Here is a 20,585-nt window from a genome sequence, read left to right on the forward strand (position 1 = left end):
ACTCAGGATTGGGAGGCACCCTATATCATTGCAGTCAGTTATTTCAAATCTAAGGAAGACAAACATTACAAACAATGTACTGTGCATTTTAATAGGTTTTACATAAACAATATCTAAGAATGGCTTGGATCTAAGGATAAGTTAGGGAAGTTCACAAAGGGAAGTTTCCCCCACTCCCCACTGCAGCCACATGCCCCCCAAAGCCACTCCAGAGGGTTGGATGGGGAGCTGGCCGGACAATGTGGAATGGGGGGCAAGGGCTGCTGTGGGAAGGTAGAATTTGTGGGGAGAAATGGTGGACTTCCAAGCAATTTTGACTCCTCCTCCCCAAACACTCCAAGCCTGTATTGATAAATCCTTTTCAGGGGTACCACTCAAATTATTGCAAACCCCAAACCTCTCATTCATATTTTCCCCCAGAAACTAAATCAAACATTGCCACATTATTCGTACACAAGATAACGTTTGTTCGACAGCCACACCTTTCCGATGCCTCCATCCTGGGGAGCTCCTCCCACGATGTCTGTGGTTGTCAGCTGGGAGAAGTGACCTGCTGTCACTGCATATCCTGAGGGAGTCATTTTTCGGGTGGACAATTAGGAGGAGCGGAGGAAAGAAATGACAAACACATTCAGAAAAGGAAACCGGTCCGGGGAAGAGGTCAGCCATCTGGATGAAAGCAAGATTAGTATTTCTCTTCTCCTAGAGGGTAAGTATACTAGCATTATAGAGGGGGAGGAGGAAACAATGCCACAAGAGGTCTACTTCTGCAGAACAGGAACTTGCTGGCACTCAATTCAAGGCTGGAAATGCTTTTCTCAAAGACAAGACTGAAAGTGTGGACAGAAGCCTTGGAGATCTCAAGGGCAATAGGTTGAGTCAGAAAATGGCATGTTGTTGTTTTTAAAAAAGGATAGGATTCTCAAGGAAAGAGCAAAAGCACTAAAACTAGAAAATCACAAAAAATCACACTGATTGATTTAGGTGGAAGACACTATCTTTCAGGCCTGCTGAGTGATAGTTTCTCTTTACACCAAAAGGAACAGTGTTCACTGAATAGTTATGGGGGTATGAGAAGAGATCCTCTTATGAAACAGTAAATGGTTGAAGAACAGAAAGTAAAGAGTACAAATAAATGGTCAATTGTTCTTCATAGAGTACATAGTTAAATATGGAATTTGCTACCACAAGTTGTACTGATGGACACCAATTTGAATGGCTTTAAAAGGGCATTTGGCCAAATTTATGGAGGATAACGCTACCAATGGTTACCAGTCCTGATGGCTATACGCTACCCCCAGTATCAGAGGCAGTATGCCTATGTACACCTGTTACTGGGGAACATGGGCAGGAGGGTGCTGTTGCTCATGTCTTGTTTGTGGATTTCCTGTGGGCAGCTGGTTGGCCACTGTGTGAACAAAATGCTGGACTAAATGGGTCCTTGGTCTGATCCAGCAGGGCTCTTATGTTCTTATGAAGACGAAGCCATCTTCCTATATCCGAAGAGCAGATTTCTTTTCTGTTGCTCCAGGGTGTAGCACTTGAACCAATGGGTTCAAATTTCAAGAAAACAGATTTAGACTATCGTTAGGAGGAACCTTCTGGTGGTATGAGCTGCCTTGGAAAGCGGTAGGCTCTCCTTTTAAGCAGAAGCTGGATGGCCACCTATCAGGGGTATTGCAGTCATGGTTATTAGTCACGATAGCTATATGCTACCTCCAGTGTTAACACCAGTTGCTGGGGAATACAAACAGCAGGGTGCTATTGCATTCATGTCCACCTTGTTCAGACTGCTGGACTCTTCCTATGTTCTTAACTGCTATGCCAAGCTTCTTGAGAAGCCTAAGGAAAGGGGAGGGGAGGATAGGGAAGAGACCCAAAGTGAATGCTTTAACAAGACCTCTGCTTGGGTACGAAGTCTTTAATAGAAATCATACATCAAACACGGAGACTTTATTTGAAACAGAGATCAATAACATGGATCACTTTGCCTTTTCTTTTCTCTTTTTACTTAAATATTGCTAGGTTTTCTTAAGGTATAAACATGGATTTTCAACAGTTGTTATAGATTACTTTCATTTTTTCTTTTTTAAATTTACATTTTTAATTGTTTATATAGCATTTTTCAAAAATAACAAGTACATCAATCCCTCCCTCCCAATTCCAAACACTAACAAGTAATTATAACAATATGTCAAATACACTCACACACATTCATTACCAGTACACCTGTAGATAACACAATTATAATATTGTATATATCGTTAAGTGTTGTAAATTGGTCCATTTCTATACCAAATTAGAATCTACTATGCCAAAAATCCAGTTGATTAATTAGAGGCCCATCTTCTGTACTCAGTTCTAAACAATGCTATATTATGAGGTAGGAAGGGTCTGCAGTAGAAAATGTTCAGCTCCTTTTCCTTGTAAGGCTGTCATTCAGAGCTACCTTTCCCTCCCTGTGCTATGAATTATAGGCTTGTTATCTGCAGGCTAAACACTGTTCTTCAGATCTATTCAAAGCGAAAACCTCAGCATACACATCCATCTCTCGTTTAACTATTCTCAAGTGGCTTTTACTAAGTGGGTTTTTAAAACAAATAAACAAACAAGGGCAGTGGGCTGAAGACAAGAGGTCCATCTCCCATTTTTAAAAGCATCGCTTTAGCTTCACATGCCAAACAAGTGGGGAAAATGGATGCCTGTCTGTCAATGTTTCCATAATCAGAGCAAATGGTCACTGGGGACTGGACAAAAGCCATTAGATGCACAGTATTTCTCTTGTGACATTCACTGCATTTTTAATCTATGTTTCCTCTGGTAACAATGCTTCCATCCCTATCTTATCCTGGCAGATTTTCTTTGGAACAATGATTCATTGATAAAGAACTTCTTTACATTGAGATGATTAATTAATTACTCTTGCAAATATGTTATGACCACTTCAATGATGGGCAAAAATGAACACCGAGACTACAGCTATACCACATACAGAAGTTAATGATGAATTATCATGGCCTCCCACAAGGGACACTGGGATTTGTAGTTGTCTGAGGGTGCTGAGATTTTCCTGACAGAGATCTATGCCTGCTCAAAGAGCTAAAATTTACAGGATATAGAAGAAGAAGAAAGCCACAAGATTTAAAGGTGATGATTTATACATAACATGGAAAGTAGACTTAACCAATTCTATACAAGATCCTTGACTGGGGCTGGGAGTAGAGTCCCAACCTAGAGCTTGGTTTGGCAGTTTTCAGACTTTGTGCCTTCAGAGAATCCTTCCACACTGTGGTCTGCTGAGGCATTCCTGCACATCTCTTATGGAACTCCTACATTTTGCAGAAGATCTTGAGGTGCTTTATAATACACATGCCCTATTTATGAGGCTTAAACCCTGTTCAGATGACACAGTAAGCCACAGCGGTTAAGCATTTTGAATTAAACATTATAGCTTTATGTGTTGTGTGAACCATGACTTAACACGTAATGTGAACCATTCCTAATTATGGGGGCTACATAACCATGGTTTAATCACGCTCACTAACGATTTGCTGCGAAAGGGTAAGTGGCCTAACCATGGCTTAGCGTGTTGTCTGAACAGGCACTTACTGTCCAGGTCTGCTGACCACACCATTACCCATGTGATTTGAGAGTGCACCCCAAGACACATCTGACACTCTCTTGTACCGCTAACACTCCAGAGAAGATCAGTAGTAGTAAGTTCTCAATTCATTCAGGAATGTCTGTGTATGATTACTGGTCTTGTCACTGAAAAGAATCTGACAAGCTATCACAGAATCCCAGGTTTCCCAGAATGCACTGGTTTAAACCAATAGGGCTAAAGCAATCAGACATTTATGTATTATACATAGTGGGGGGAAACAGAGTCTAGACTGCAGCCAAGATTTGATACTAGTAACAGTCAGGAGGTCCACAACACTTACCAAGGTATGTGTACCGCTTGGCTATCACAGATTCATCATTCAGTCTGAAATATGTATTATCAGTAAGATTCAGTACTTTGATGGTTCCTGTCCAGTAGTAAGACCCTGGAGCTCCCATGATGACCAGTTCCTACCGAAAGAAGAGTTTCATCACCTTAAATCTGAACAATAAAGTGTTCCAGAGGGTAGACAGCTGCTCACTGCTACCTGATGACATTTGGTAGTATGACAGTGGCAGCAGCAAAAAAAAAAGGCCCTGGTGGTTTGCTGCCAAAAATCCAGTAACAATATGCTACAGAAGCTTAGAAAGGACCAATTTAGCTTAAAAACAAATATTAAATGTTATGCATTGCATACAGTGAACTACTGAGGCATGGCAGCAAACAAAGAAATCTTGCCACTTTTTCAGGGCCTTTCTTTAACAATGTGTCCATCCGCAACACTTCTCCTCAGTACTCTCACAGGCCATCTACAGTAAGCCCTCACAAAAGTCCAGGCTGTACCTCAGAAAATCTGGGTGTCTTAGGCCGCCAAACTACTCTCTGCCAGACCAACAAATGAGACCTGGACAATTTGAAATGGCTACTCTAATAGGTATAAGCACTGGAGTTGTGGCGGCCACTTGAATATGTACATCTGTAGTAAACATGCATTATTTCAGTGAGTGGATATCCCTTAGGGACAACCAACCAACCCATCTCACAACAGAAAACTGCATACGTTAGCAGGCCTGAGTGCTCGTACATTAGGCGCTTGCCTGTTTGACCCAGAACCCATTTATCTATGTTTCCTGCTCATTCTGAAGCGGCTGAAGCTCGAAGCAGTGCACTCAAAGTTCAAAGCCACCTTTTGAATGAGGAGCAGGCGAAGGGAGTTCAGAGCATGGGAAAAGAAACAGGCTTGATACTGCAGACAAGTCAGGAAACAGCTGCTGCTGACACAGCTCCTGTGATCAAACACATTATCGCAAAAGTTGCCACCCATTCCAGATTAACCTGGAAAGATCCCACTGAACTGTTTTTGAACATTGGGGCACAAATGTTATTCATATGATCCAGAATGATTAAACCCTTTTGGACAAATGCAAAGGTGTCCTGACAATTTATTAATTTTTTTCTGACAGGCTCTTCATCTTTAACAGCTTTAGCAGGCAGATACATCATGGTCATCTCCATGCTGGGAATAGCTGTATCTATTGAATTTGGTCGAGGGGATATGAAGTGCGGGGGGACTTTAGCTTCAGTTCTCTTCTGATAAGAATTTACCAAAACTCGCAAATGTCTCCATGTTTGGGAGAGAAAGAACTTGAGGTTTTAAAAAAATTGAATGCAGGAAAAAGCAAAACTGACAGACACCGCCATTCCTAAGTCTCCAGTCTGAAATCCCAGAGAGCTGCTGCAGGTCAATGTAGACCAGGGATGGGAAACCTCCAGCCCAGAAGCCAAATTTGGCCACCAAGCCAGCCCTCACTTGGCCCCATGAGGTCTTGAATGAAGCCCTGTCCCCTCCGAGAAGGGAGAGGGGCAGGAGAGGGGCTGTGGCGTGATTCAGTCAGCTTCCTTCCTTTCTCCCTCACCTTCCCCAACCAGCCTGAATGTGGAGAAGACATTCCTCCAGGTGCCAGCTGACCACCCCCCCTTCCCCTTGGTGGGAGAGACACACAGCAATGCCCATGCCTGCATGCCTCTTTACGCATGGGGAAAGTGGGGTGAATGATGTCGGAGCAGGAGTTTGTGGGGGGAGGGCTTTGGGAAGGAGAAGCCCATCCCTTAACATCATCATCCAGCCTCTGCCAGGTGTCCCTGGAGGCAATCCAGGCCTCAGGGTAAAACCGGTTCCCCAGCCCTAGTCCAAGCCAGTACTAAGCTAGATTGATTGACTTGGTGCAATGCGACTTCCAGTGTTCTACCTGGATATGCTGCTGATGACAAAGCAGGTACCCATTAAAGAAATGAGGCTGGAGTGTACAGACTCAGTGCGTAGGCCATAAATCAAATAAAATTCCCTCACAGCAGCATAGATGCAAAGGTGCAGGATAAAAGACTATATCAAAGTCAGGGGAAAGCTCTACTGAAGTTGAAAAGACAAAGGGGATAATACTTTATTCAACGTCTCTTTAGAGTGCACAAGGAAGCCTTGAACTTCTCAGCAAAGCTCTACTACTTACCTTTGAGAAGAAGCCTGCTATTCCAGCCTGACACGAGCCGTGCTCTTCGCCATATTTCTTCTTGTACTCTAACACGGGGAAGAAATAAAGGGGAGGGGAGGAAGAGACACGGTCATGTCAGTCCCTGCCAGATGTGTGCTGTTCACAGTTGCACCATCCACCTCATCACCACCACCGGCACTTTGTTCCACATGTGTGGCTAAGAGTCAAGTTGCACAGCAGAGCCAACACTGGGAAATCGCTGGAATTCATGGAACTCAGAAATTCAGTCTCCTCTACCACAATACATGGTTATTGTCAAAACCAAGCAGTCGAGGGACAGCGACAGCATAACAATCCCTTCCTGTTTTCTAAATCTGAAGCAAACAACTCTCTGTTTAGGGTCGGAGGCCATTCATAAGTCTAAGGAACGATAAAAGCTGGATGGGAGTGGGAGCTGGACAATTTACTTGCAGCAACTTAATTAAAATATTGATCAAAGGAGGACTAGCTGAACCCTTTGGCTGGTCCTCAAGCTGAATGAAGATGAAGCACATTAATCCAGCTCCCCCTGCCTCTCCCAGTTCTCCCCTTGCCTTTTTACCTTTGTCTTTCCCTTCTCTCTATGTTCTCTTTTCCCCATAACAATATAGACTTGTAAGCTCCTCAGGACAGAGACCTATTTGTGTTAGTTCATAAAGTGCCACGTACATTGATGGTTGTGTTGATGGTGCTGCTACTAATACAGGACAGCCCAGAGCAGCTTTCCCCAACATGGTGCCCTCTGTTTTGTAGTCTAAAACAGGACTACAATTCCCAACATTCCTGACAACTGGCTCAAGCTAATGGGACCTGAAGTGCAAGACATCCAGAGAGCACCAGCTTGGGGAAAGCTGGTCCAGAGAATACAAAAGAGGCACAAGAAAACTTGACATCACCAGAGGCAGGGCTGATGGAGCAGCCCAACCATCTCTCCCATGGAGTACTTTTCTATTCTCAATGCCAGTCCTGACTTTTCTTCTGGACTGGGCTTTGCAACTCTGAATCCTGTGGAGGCTGGTGGCTCCGATATCAGTGGGGCAGTGGATCTGCTCCGGGTTTCCGTCAGAACCAGTCAGAACTCTAAAGGAGCTGTCTAAGGTGCTCCTTTACAATTCTGACTGGTTCTGATTGAAACCCAGAGTAGATTCACAATTCCACTGACACTGGAGGCACCAGCCTCCACTATCTGAATTCCTATCCTGTTTCCTTCAATATAACCTGAAAATGAGGCTGTACGCATTATAACTACATCATCAGCTCCAGCTGACAGTTGTCCTGGGAGAGCCTTGGGCATACATTCTGGCCAAGGGTCAGTCAGGGGACCAAGGGCCACTGGGAGGCTGCAGCCCCTGCTTCCCAATAGGATCATGACAAGGGACAGACCAACCTGGCCCCGTAAATTGACCAGAGAAGGAGCAGCTGCTGGAAACTTTGCTTTGCCTCGCCCTGCCAGACAGAACACCCACGGCCCTATTCAGACCCCATTCAGAGCATGACCTCCTCCTCCTCCTCCAGCGCTTGCTTTCCTCTTCTCTCCCATTCTTTTTTTCCTTTTGTATCACCTATATTAGACTGTGAGCCTACAGGAAGGGATATCTTGCACGGCGCTTTGAAAATTTAGCCACTATGTAAGTGTACTCAATGTACAGAAGTGAAATAAATAAACTCATCCTGGGAGTTCCACAGAGCCATGCTTGGAAGTGTACACATTTATAACTAGCTAAACAAATAAGTAAAATAATTGAGTGGATAATGTCACATATGGTTCAGTAACTAGACGGCATTGAACCTAGTTGTATCTGGATGGTGTTAGGAGTTCCCCATGTCGGTACTGTTCCTGTTGGAGACAGAATAAAATTGTTGTCTAGCTTCCTAACTGCTGAAATTCACATTCAAACAACCCACAAGTGCAACAGCTGTGAGTAGGGGGGGCTTGGCTTTGGGTTCCTCTAAAGTGGTCGGTCCGGTCCCCTAGACGTGGCGTGGAAGCAGTGGGCTGTGATGCTCAGCTAAAAACTTTTCTGTTCCCTATAGCTTTTAAATATTGTTTGTTCTGACTCTATACTGTTAGCTTCACCCTACCCGGTGCCTGTTTACCCTACCCTGTGCCTGTTTGCATTCTCTTTCCCTCCTTATTGTTTACTACAACTTTATTAGATTGTAAGCCTATGCGGCAGGGTCTTGCTATTTACTGTGTAATCTGTACAGCACCATGTACATTGATGGTGCTATATAAATAAATAAATAATAATAATAATAATAATAATAATAAGTGTGCCATTCGGTGGGGGCGAGGGCAATCCCACTTCCTACTTCTTGCAACATATTCCCAGTGTATCCAGTAAGATTTCCATGACAATAACTTTATTCCAGTTGTTTATTTAATTTAATTTTCTCCTTCATTACCACTTGCCTTGGAAAGAATTTCAGAAACTTGGGGTACATCCACCCTACAAATTTAAACTAACTTTCAAACTTGCTTAAAGGTTTCTGCGAAGGAATTATTCCGCGAAGGATGTAATGAGGAAAAGGATGTAATCCCGCGAAGGAAATTATTAGCAAAGAATCTTTTAAATACTCTCATACGCTCACAGAACAACTCTCAGATTTATTTGAAGAAAATAAAAACAAATAAAGCCAATGTGGAATCAGCTTAAATGTGCAGCGTAGCTCTGAATCTCCAAACATTTCGGGGTTCCAATCTAGACCAGAGTTTTGCATGGATGAACTTCTGAAATTCACATTCAAATCGGTGTGCCATTCTGTGGGGAAAAAACCCACTTCCTGCTTCTTGCAACATATTCCCAGAGTAACTGAGATTTTAGCGGGGAAAGCAGTATACTTTAGTTTCTAAAAACACCCACTATGTAGCCTGGTAACACTGTGGAACAGCCAACCACCAACTCATTGCTAAATTACAAAGAATGTACACGGAATCACTTTGCAGATTGTGTCTTCGAAACCAAATGCATTCCTCATGGTCTCACAGACCACAAGAACTTAATAATAAACCTCACCACAGAAGCTCTCTACATAAAAGAAAGAAAGAAAAAGAAATAGTAACTGGACCAACCAGCACTTTTAACAAATCCTCTATATCCACTATAAAAGAAATGAAATAAAAACCTTTTTGTTTCATTAAGATTAGGCTTTCATTTTTAAGGCCCATCAAACTGAAACACAGCATAAATCAGATGGTCATCAACATTGATCTGAGGTTGCCTTTGCTACTAAAGCTAAGCAATCTCAGTGTGCTCCCTGATGCAACAGAAGGCTGCCTGAAATTTAGAATCGACATAGAACATCATGCAGGACTATTATCGAAATAGGCAGAACTGGCATTTTCACATTCCTGCCAAACCCAACCGTATAAAGTATGCTGTAGCCCTATTCAGGTGTTCAAGTTACTCATGTAGTAGAGGAAAGTGAAGGCAAGCACTCTAGCTCCACCCCAACTGTGTCCTTGTTAGGCCTCCACAACTTGGAAGCAAACATCTGCAACAGCAAGACGTCTCTGCTCAACTGGATTTAGGGACAAAACTAACATTCTTTTACATCTGTGATTAGCAGCCACAGGTGTGTGTTTTTTAATTCTAGGGTTGGTGCAGGGCACCTAATCCAAATCTTAAAAGTCCCCCTGTCCCCCATGCTAGAGTCTTAATCCAGATTAGGGAAGGATCTACACTACTGCTTTAAAACAGTTTATAACAGTACTGACAACTGTTGGGGCCCAGGCCACACTCTCTATATAGTTTTCAAAACGTTTTCAAGGTGTCATATCCTGTTTGGTGTAGATCTGCCCCTAGTGCTCTCTGCCTACTCTAGAGTAAAAGTGAGAAAAGATTTAACTGCTAGACGCAGAAGTAATATGTGTTTTGTCCCCTGGAATCCTGCAAAATCAGAGTTCATGGCCACTATTTATGGCTTAAATTTTGGCCTTTTCTGTTTCTTCTCTTTTCCTATCCCTGGCTTTTTGTATAATGAAGAGTTCTGAAGAACTTGAAAGCTTCCACACTCTTTAATCACATTTTGGTTGGTCTTAATAAAGGGTATTTTGGACAGTTTACCTTGGTAACTGTTGTCATAAGAGCGCAACAGAAAGAGCAACAGAGAAAAGCCCGAGGCACAAAACAGCGATGCAGAGGGAGAAGCACAAGGTCTTGTGACTGCTATCTCGTCTCATCTGTATTGCAACCAAAACAAAAATTTGGAATCAGTTTGCCAAACACACAGCCCACAGACACCTCCATTTGTGCATCTTGTGCTTTCCGGCCGTTCTGTCATCAATGTCACATCCAAAGTCACTTTTGAGAAAGCAGCAGTTATTTTGTGTTAAGACTGTCTATTCAGAGGTCCTCCGACAATTTTTTAAAAAAAGCAAATTACTGGGAAAGTATGAAATACATTAGGGAAAATGGGCAGCTAAATTTGGACTTCCAGCATTTTCCAACTAAGCCACATAACACAGTTATTTATATGGTTAGGCAAACTTTGCAAAGATCAGATTTGTATTTGTTTATTAAAACTAAACTTTTTTTTTTCCTGAAGTGGCAGGGGGAGATAAAGGAATGTCATATTCTCTCCAGGCTTTCTCTTCTTGGGGGGATGTTTATCAGTAGAATGTCATTCCCAAGGTCATTTTGGATGATATCTATTGCTCGTTCAGTATGACTGTGTCGAAGATTGCAATGCACTAATCTGCTTTGGTTTTTATGTTCCCGTGCTTATTTCCTCAATTACCAACTGTATGCCTTTAAAAGATATCCTGCAGCATCTGAGAATCACATAACCCACCAGCCAAAGCTAAATCCCAAGTTGTTGTAGCTATTTAAAAAAAAACAGTTTGAAAAAAGAAAAGAAAAAACCCACATGTGCACAAATACAAAATAGCAGGCTGGGTCAGGGAAACAAAGATTGAGTATTTTGGGGGGGGGAACCATTCAAACAAGCTACAAAACTTAGCTCAAAATCCACTCCCTCTTTGCCTCTTAGAGCAGTCTGATGCTAAACTCCCCAGTTTACTCACTCCCAAAAACTATAAAGCTAGACCTGCACCAAGCTGGATGTGACGGTTTGAAAACTGCATATTTCAGTGTTTCCTGGGCCCCAACAGTTGTCAGTACTGTTATAAACCGTTTGAAAGCAGTAGTGTAGATCCTGCACCTGCCTTGATCATCCCCAGCTGTCTAACATGCCTCCCCCCCATCCCACCCCCATCAACCTGCCAGGCTTTCATAGCAGCAAGCTGAGTCAGGTGGCCCACCAGCCAAAGCTCCATATTAAAATAAAGCAGTTTGGAATAGGAAAAAAATAAACAGCCACAAAATAGCAGCCTGACTCAGGTGACACAGCAGCCTAAACAAAGGAAGAACAAAAGCCTAAACCAGCAAGAAACTTTCAAGAGGCAGGCTGAGTCAATTAATGCATCAGTCAAAGCTCCACCCAATTTTTTTTAGAAAGCAGTGGGGTGGTTGGGTGGGGATGGAATGGGGTTTGAGAAAGGACAGGGTAGGAGAAACCAGGCACAAAATAGGAGGCTGATTCAGGTGACCCAGCAGCCTAAGCAGACAGAGAAAGAGGGGACAGGGAGGTGAATTAAGTGAATGGCTTAAACAATTGGCCAACCTAAAAGGCCTCGTAAGTATAAAACTAGGCCCAGTGTTCTCTGTCATTTTGCAGGATATTCCAAACAGTGACTGGCTTCCAGGTTTCCTGACTGGCTAGAAGCCACATATAATGCATTCAAGCCATATACCGCTTTCTCTGTGTGTTGGGCTGTGATGCATTTGTTTTTGGTATGGTGTGATTTTCAAAGGAAAAAACAACATTTAGGCTCAGTTCAGACAACACGTTAGTCAACGCCCTGAGAAAACTCCACTCAACGGTTGAGTTTTTAGGAGGTACTCCCCTCACAACATGTTTTAACTCCACCATTGTGTGACTGTGGGATACCGTGGAGTTGAGTAAGTAACTTCTAGGGTGTGGGGTGCAGGTTCCTAAACTCATGTGATTTAGAATCCTGAGTAATCAAAGTTCTAAATCTCATGAGGGACACCCACAATACAAGAGGCTCTTTGCTGCAGAAGTTTTGCTGAGCATGGAGACAGTGACAGAGGGGGATAGAAGGAGTGGCATGACTTTGGAGGCAGGGCTCACAAGATTTGGAGGCGGAGCTCAATGAGATTTGGAGGTGGGGCTAAAGGAGCTCCATTGCTCCTTTCACCATGGATGTCTACACGAGGAGCATACAAATAGAGCTATTAAGTGGAGGTCTTTGTTGAATCTGAGCCAGCTGTATATGACTTTGGATACGCACTCTCTAACTGAAGACCTCATACCAATCTGAGACTTCATTATCACAGGAAAAAGTGCACAGAAATCTGGCTAGTTCAAAACCTTCCATCCAGGAAGCACTGGGCCACTGTTTTGTAGTTATATTGCAGCCTGTCCTGGTTCTATCCCACTCTCGGTTTCCATTCAGCCCTTCTTTAGCTGCAGACTCCCAGCCAAGGATTTCATTATTTCTTCCTGGAGGGTGCATTAAAAAGGATTATTATAGGAAGGGAGGATCCCTGTCAATTTTAAACCATGACTCCTTCTGAGCAATGGACTGCAGCCATCTTTTTTAGTGGAAGATGGAGCTAATTAACTGCATTTAAAAGCTGAAAGTTACAGAGTTCACCCAAAGCAAACTCAGTCACCCCATGCGACAGTGCAGTTTGGCAGCTGTCACACAACGCTAGCAAGTCCCCAATTTTCAATCCAGTTTGCAGCACAATAGAATGTGCAGTAGGCTATACTAAAACTGCCAATTTTCCACTGGCTGCTTCAGAGATCTTGGGTCCAGGCACTATTTTTATAGCAATTCCTGACTAATATCTTGTTGTTGGGGTAGTTTTCCACATACAAAAGATGATGCATACCAAAACACACACACACACACAAAAAAAACACATCCACACACACATACACCATTGATGGCCTCTATCTATGAGTTTGGGAGCGTAATAAAAGGCAAATATTGTATGATCGGTATGAATCTTCTTAGTCCCTCAAGGCTGATCCTGGCAACAAAGAGGAAAAGCAAACCAAAACCATCCTCGAAGTGGGAAGATTTTATGGCTCCCTTTCATTTCATTACAGATGAGCTGTACTCATGACTCCAAACACGGAACCAAAACCAGACAATTCTCCCCCAAATAGTTGTTAAGTCTGCAAACGCTTTCAGAATAATTTGATAATAAATATTTGTTAAGTCTGCAAGCCTGTTGATAATAAGTTGAAATGCAAACAATCTCCAGGCACATGCCGTATTTACAAGTAATAGTAACATATAAGAATAAAAAATACCCCCTTACCTTCATAGCATGGCATTAACTTTTTACCATTGGAGCCTAGATTGGGTGGGATGATGTTGCAAAAGCCATGTGGAAGGATGTACTCTGTCTCATAGTAGACATTTTTCCAACGGTGTGCACAGGCCTAAGGGGAACAACGCACATGAAAAAGAGAATTACACCTCTTCCAGAAATATCTGTGGCTTTATTTTTGTCCAGTGAGTTGAAGATAGTAGGATAGAGGGATCATTCCTAGTTCTATATACATGTATCCCATCATCACTTCCATTCATAGGTCTTGCCTGGCACTTCAGAAACTTGCAAACCCAATTTGACCCTCCTTGATCAGAAGCAACAGCAGGACAAAGGTAGTTAGTGTGTACACCACAGGAAATGATGACACTTGTCAAATTACCTTCAATATCTTTATAGACTAGGGGTAAGTCTATAAGGAGTTGTGCCCTCCAGATGTCCTCACTCCCTTAACTGCCATCAGGAACAACTACTGGATTATGGGAGCTGTATTTCAACAAATTCTGGAGGACTACTGTTTCCCCATCACTCTTATAGGCTACTGTGCATGTCTCCATTCTTTAAAAAGACATTATCCTTTTCGGCAGGGGTCCCCAATCTTTTTGGACCCATGGGCACATTTGGGAATTTGAGAAATTGCTGTGAGCACCACCACAAAATGGCTCCCATGGTGAATACGGCTAGTCACATAATGGGGGGCTGGTGAAATTCCTTCTTCATCACAACAGTGAAAGCTGCAGAAACTATACTAGAGTGACCAGATACAAAAGAGGGCAGGGCTCCTGCAGCTTTCACTGTTGTGATGAAGAGGGAATTTTGCCAGGTGCTGCCTGCATACAAATGACACCTGCTGAAATTCCCTTTGCTGTTCAAGTGTTAAAGATACAGGAGCCCAGTCTTCCTTTTCATATGGTCACCCTACATTTAGAGCAGCTAACGTGCCACCTTGCAAGCTGTGCCTTGTTAGTAAGGAGATGTGGTAGAGGAAACTCTCCCATAGCCAGTGTTGAATTAAGGTTCAACTGTCAATCTGGTTAGCTTCTAAACATGGAACAGGGGAGGGGCACTATCTTATCCTTCACCTCAGGAGGCAAAAAGCCTTGGGCTAGCCCCAACCCCCCAGCTACTTAGAGCAAGGGGAACCAAACTAGATTTCAGTGGCAAAAACAAGATTCTCAACAAAGTTTTAAGGGCCCTCCTTGTATATATTTAAGACTACATTGCAAAAAAAAAAAAAAGGAATGTATTTTAAAAGCATATATTATGGTTTCTTTATACTGTCACAACTAAGTAGCGTTATCAACACTGGTCACACCAGCTTCCGATTTATTGCTATTGGACATACTGTGCTCATGTAAATGCAGTTATTTAGTGAATTAAGATATTTATCACACCAACCTATTGATGCCCCTGGCCCTAAGTATCTCTGTGAAGTCCTCTTTCGTCAGAATGAGGAATGCAATTCTGCAAAGGATGTTTATAATGGCAGTCCGCTTTGATGGCCAGATGTATGTAAGGAAACTCATAAGAAACTGAACTCAACTTATTTGCTCTTTTAAGCCGCCCCAGTTATGGTTTTAATTCCCTAAACATGCTGCATTTAGATTTAAAAAAAATAATAATCATGAAATATTTATATCTAGAGTGTTCAGGAAATAGCTTCTCTCGTGGAGCATTTCCACTGTGAATACAAAAGGCAGATATACATTTTAATGGAAGACAGTATCCTACAGACATACAATGCTAAGGCCAACTTTCTGTGCGTCTCCTGAGGAAACTGGAGAAGAGAAGATGTCGCAAGGAGGAAAGAATTTTGAATACAATGAAAATTTATAGCCAATACAAATCGTAGCAACAGAAGGCCCCTTTAAATTATGGCGAAGTCTCATGATAGTATTATTCTTAATTTTTATATATTTATTTTCTACATCAGGAGAAACTGCCAATGACCTGCATCGCTTACCCCCATTTAAACTCTCTTGGGGTATTGCAGATGGCTGCAAATGGGGCTGGTATCAGGGTGAGGGGAATTAAGGCAAAGGGGGGGGGAGAGGGGAGGAGGAAAAATGGATTCTGTCTTTCATGGATGGCAAATTCAGACCTGAAATATATAGCCAGAAAGGTAAAACAAGGCTGCTGACACTGGAATGCAGGAAACTGTCTTTCACCTGATCAGACTGCCTGTGCCTAGAGCTCAAGATCGTTTACACCAGGATGCAGAACCTGAATTGTGGGATTCCCTCCTCCAGAGAAGTGAGGCTTGCTCACTTTTTGACATATTTGTTCTGTTCATCTTTGGATGATTTTTTAATATGGGGTTGATTCTGCTTTCTGAGGTTTTAACGATAGTTTTGCTATTAATCTTGCTCATGGTTTTGAATTTCTTTTTCATTTTATTTATTGGCACACCGCCTTTTCTTTCTTTGTTTGTTTCTTTCAAATATTTCTTGGCTGCAGAGCAGAAGCCCTCCCAAGGTGGCTTACACCAATAAAAACACATAAAAACAGTTAATATATTAAAAGCGAGAAAAACGTAAACACAGTAAAATAGCAATAAACACAACAACAAAATCCAACCATAGGGCCTTTGTTTTGACTTGAACAGTGAGTTATAAATATGTTTAATATATATACATATATACACACACACACACACACACACACACACACACACACACACACACACACATATATATATATATATATATATATATATATATATATATATACACATATATACACACATATAAACACCAGCTCTCTTGGAAATCCAATGGTTTGAGCCTTGGCACAACGGACACCTCTTTTGATGCCAGCCAGGCTCCCTACCACCTCCTGATTTTTATTTTATTTTTAAAGATGTTTTTAATTATAAAAAAAATAACTGGGAGGCTGGCCTGTTGGTAAGTGAAGTGTCAACCTCCAGCGCCATCTTCATTTCCATGAATGCCTCTGGGCCCCATGTCTCTGAGCATCAATTGTTTGCCTTTTGTGAAATGAATGTCGGAACAGAAAAAGGTGGTTTTGTGAATTGGCAAGGCCCTTGTGGCAGCCATTTTGTGAGAATGTCCATGACACTCTCAACATTCCAAATGTGCCCTAAAGAGCTTTGGGACCTCTGTCCTTGACACTGGCAAAAAGAGCCAGCAAACTAAGTTCAGTGAACTGACTAAAGTTCTAATGAAGTTCAGTTCAGATGCTTTATCTTGCATGCTGGAGGACTCTTCTCCAGGTTAATGAACAACTCCACACCTGATTAGCTTCAGCAATTAAACATTGGATGTTCCCAGACCATTCACTAAGCTCTTGGTGTTTTCTTAAACAATGAGACTCCTATGTGGTTTCACGTTCCCAAACATGAAGAGATGAATGCAGATTTGGAATTTGACAATAACATCCTCCTCCACCACTTAGAATGTGGAATCTGAAATCCAGCCATATAGATGGAGAAAGTGACTCTGAATTTATACCATGAGGATGCAATCCTATAACCACTTATCAGAGAGTAAACCCTGTTGAACACATTGGGACTTACCTCTGAGTAGATATGTACTGCCAGTCATGTGCATTTTTTAAAAAAAATGGCAGTACTTTGGAGGAGGAGGAGGATAAACTGCATGATAAATTGGGCAGGTGCTTGAAAAAATAAAATTAAAGAACGTGAGGCTTCCTCCCACGTTTTACTGCACTGTCACCAGTTGCTTTTCCAGTACAAGTAAGAGAATAAATGTTACTGTCATAGCACAGGAGAGCCGGGAACTTCTGTTGTGTTATTAAAACACTTGAATTAATACAAACACCAATTCTAATGTTGATACTTCAAAATCCAAGAGACTTTCTAAAATCATATTTAAAGCTTATGCTGTCAGCCTCTTATTAATCTCTGATCTTTCATTTAGCCTTCTATCCTAAACTGATATTTAACAGAAGAATAGCATACTTGAGTACTTAGCATACTTGTGCCTCTTTGTAAGTGGATTTAACCAAAGAAATCAATACAAAGAGACTATTAACATACTTTCATCAGAATCAAAATTACTTCCATTAAATATGACACTAGATTGGCTCCAAACATCCTCCAGTTTTGATTTTTGGATAGAAATTAACAAACTGAAGTTGGGTTATCTGAATATTATGCATTTTCCACAGGCTGGGTGATCATGTTGTCTGAATGCAGCGTGGGTGGCCTGTTAAGTATGAAGTGTGGTTTATTTTTCTCAAACAAACCACTTTGAGAATGCATTGTTGGGTTGTTCTGGATGGCTAACAAGCCACACTGCATGGTTAATAAGCAACCCCACAGATAACGCACTGCACTGAGTCAATGTGATAATCCACCCTGTGGAAAAAGCACCGTTCGATAACAACCCACACTGGGTGGGTTAGCGTGTTGTGTGAACCCAGCCTCTGACTCCACCACAAAATTCATTTAGACTTGGTTCATATATACCAGAGCCAGCTACAGGATTCATGTGGTAGAGGAGCAGAATGGATAAACTTTCCCTCCTAAATACACATATTACCATTTGTAAAACATACACTGCACATAAACTGCAATTGTGCAGAGACCTTAGACCATTTTGAGGGGTCTTGCATAAATAAAGCAAGTGAAGGCCACAGAAATGTAAATAAATAAGCAAGTGTTTTTGCAGCTGAAGCGCCAAAAGTGAGAGGTGTTTTGGGGTACTGCCAAAAATCTTGGCAAAATACTATTAGAAGTTTCAGCTCAGCTCTGCTTGGGGTACTCGCTGGGGCCTATGACACACCATAGCTGCCTTCACATGTTACTTACGTGAAGAGGCAAAGCATCTTGATAGGGGCTGCAGGCTTGTGCCTCCAGCCCTGCCACGGAGCTCACACGGTTGCTTCCAACCTCTGCCTCACTGCCCTTGCCCTCTCTACCCATGCATTAAAAGCCTCATGGTCAGGGGTCTTCCCCAGATCCTGGAACCTTGATTGCACAGGATTTCAGAATCTGGAGAAACCTCCATATGTGGAAATCTATGCATCAACCTTTCTCCACTTCAGTCATCCACAATAACATGTGGACAGTGAGGGCAGAGATGGTAGGAGCTGTGCAACATCAGGGACAATGCTACAGGTGCAATTCCCTCCCCCCAACCCTCCTACAAGACCCTCTACGCCTTTATGCAAGTAGCATGTGAAGGAGGCTTCTACATTCTAATGATGTGGCAAACATGGGTTACATTGGGTGAGAGAAATCACACCATTCTTTTGCAGAACTATAAAAGGTACCCATTCACCGTCATGACTCAGGCACTTGATCCCAGAGAACCATCTATTCCTGCTGATTTCAATACTTCTGGCATCAGCAGGTCACCCACAAAAATATGCATCCTCCAGTAATGACTTGCTTAATATTTGGCCTATATATACATTTAATGTTTCTTGTAAAATTATGTTATTAGGCATAATGCATCTAATATCTCTATCCATACATGTAATTTCATATTTTTTTAAAAAAAAAAAGGAAGAAGAAAAGACTCTTTTACAGGAACACAAAGTGCCATTTATGCTGTTCCAAGTCTTAAAGCTTCCGTCGCTTTTAAAAGGAAGCCTTCAGGGGTGACAGAAGCAGGTGTCAGTGCTCTGAAGCTTTCTGTCAAGAAGCAAGCTTTGTCCCTGGGATCCAATTTTCCTTCATCTTAAAGGAAGTGATTACAAAGTTAGCTGGACTCCGTCCGTCATCAGGAAAGCACATTAATTTACACACGTTTACTATTGGTAACAATGTGACACTTCACACTTGAATGAGATCAAGGGAAAGGCGAACGTACCAGTATACTTCCTGCAGCCGTGGGCTGCCTTGCCAGACTTACACCCATCCATTCTTCATCTCTGTCCTCTTTACATGTCTTCCCGCAGGGCACTCCCTGAACATTAGCTAAAACAAATGCAGGAAGAAGGGTGAAAGTTCATCAGGGATAAACATGATGTTCAATGCCGGAATATCCACAGGAAATGCTCACTCCAATTAATTTACAGCTAGCATATCTGGTGGAATCAGGATGATCTTATGTTAGAATAATACCATCGTCAACATGGATAGCTTGGCCATGGTGGTACAGGCACTGGTAACCTCATTGGAGGTTGGATTACTGCAATGCACTCTATGTGTGCATTGCAGTACTTTGTATTACTGCAATGCACTCTATGTGGGGCTGCCCTTAAAGCTGCTCCGGAAGCTGAAGCTACTGCAGAATGCTGCAGCTTGGCTGTTGTCCGGAGCTGCCCCTTTCCAGCATGTAACTCCTTTGCTGAGGGAACTGCACTGGATGCCTATTCGCCACTGGGTCAGGTTTAAGGTTCTTGTACTAGTGTACAAAGCTCTAAACAGCTTGGGACCAGGATACCTGAGAGAGAGCCTTCTCAACCTGCCCGAGACCAACCTGCCTGATCACTGAGGTCATCCAAAGGCATGCTCCTGGTGGTTCCACATAGACCCATCCTCTGGAGTCCACTTGGGGAAGAGCCTTCAGCATGGTAGTCCACCTCCTATGGAATTCCCTGCCTCTGGAGGTCAGGCAGGCACCAACTTTCTATTCCTTTCGGCGCCTCTTGAAAATGTCATTGTTCCGGAAAGCCTTCCCTTGATGACCAGCCACAGTTCACTGTGCTTCTTTTACAAATCTATTTTAATGTGTTTTATTTTGTTTTTATTTTATCTTGTATACTGCCGCCCACACGCCTGCTGTTATCTCCACTGAGGTTCCTCCAGGGGCGGGGCTTGGAGGCTACCCTTGCCCCCTGAAGGAACCCAAGAAAGCTCCACAGGCCACATGCACAGGTCCCACAACCTTGATCTATATAATTAGCCATTCCACAGGAAACGTGCACCATATTGTTATTGCCCTACTGAAGTCACTGGCAAAGGAGATTGACTTTTAAGATACTCTCCTGTTTGTGCCTTATGGGTGGTGGCGTTACATTGAGAAAGAATCTTCTTCTGTCCAATCCGTCTTGATCAAGCACAGATATAGAGGGCTCTCAATGGACAGTGCAAATTCCCAGGAGCCTTGATGCACAGATCCCCAGGAACACTACCAGCATTGCATGAACCCC

General features: G+C 42.6%; 1 protein-coding gene across 1 annotated transcript in view; it reads right to left on the reverse strand.

Moving 5' to 3' along the window:
- The window catches only part of ITGA9 (integrin subunit alpha 9), a 249,188-nt gene that overhangs the window by 207,337 nt on the left and 21,266 nt on the right, over positions 1-20,585 (reverse strand). The window contains exons 3-7 of the mRNA XM_063129756.1: positions 19,301-19,407; positions 13,491-13,614; positions 6,112-6,179; positions 3,945-4,074; positions 483-568 (exon numbers count right to left, since the gene is read on the reverse strand). Of these exons, the coding sequence (XP_062985826.1) occupies positions 483-568; positions 3,945-4,074; positions 6,112-6,179; positions 13,491-13,614; positions 19,301-19,407 (515 nt within the window). The remainder of the gene's footprint in view (positions 1-482; positions 569-3,944; positions 4,075-6,111; positions 6,180-13,490; positions 13,615-19,300; positions 19,408-20,585) is intronic.

This window comes from Elgaria multicarinata, chromosome 1 (genome assembly GCF_023053635.1).
Source record: "Elgaria multicarinata webbii isolate HBS135686 ecotype San Diego chromosome 1, rElgMul1.1.pri, whole genome shotgun sequence".
Taxonomy (NCBI): Eukaryota; Metazoa; Chordata; class Lepidosauria; order Squamata; family Anguidae; genus Elgaria; species Elgaria multicarinata.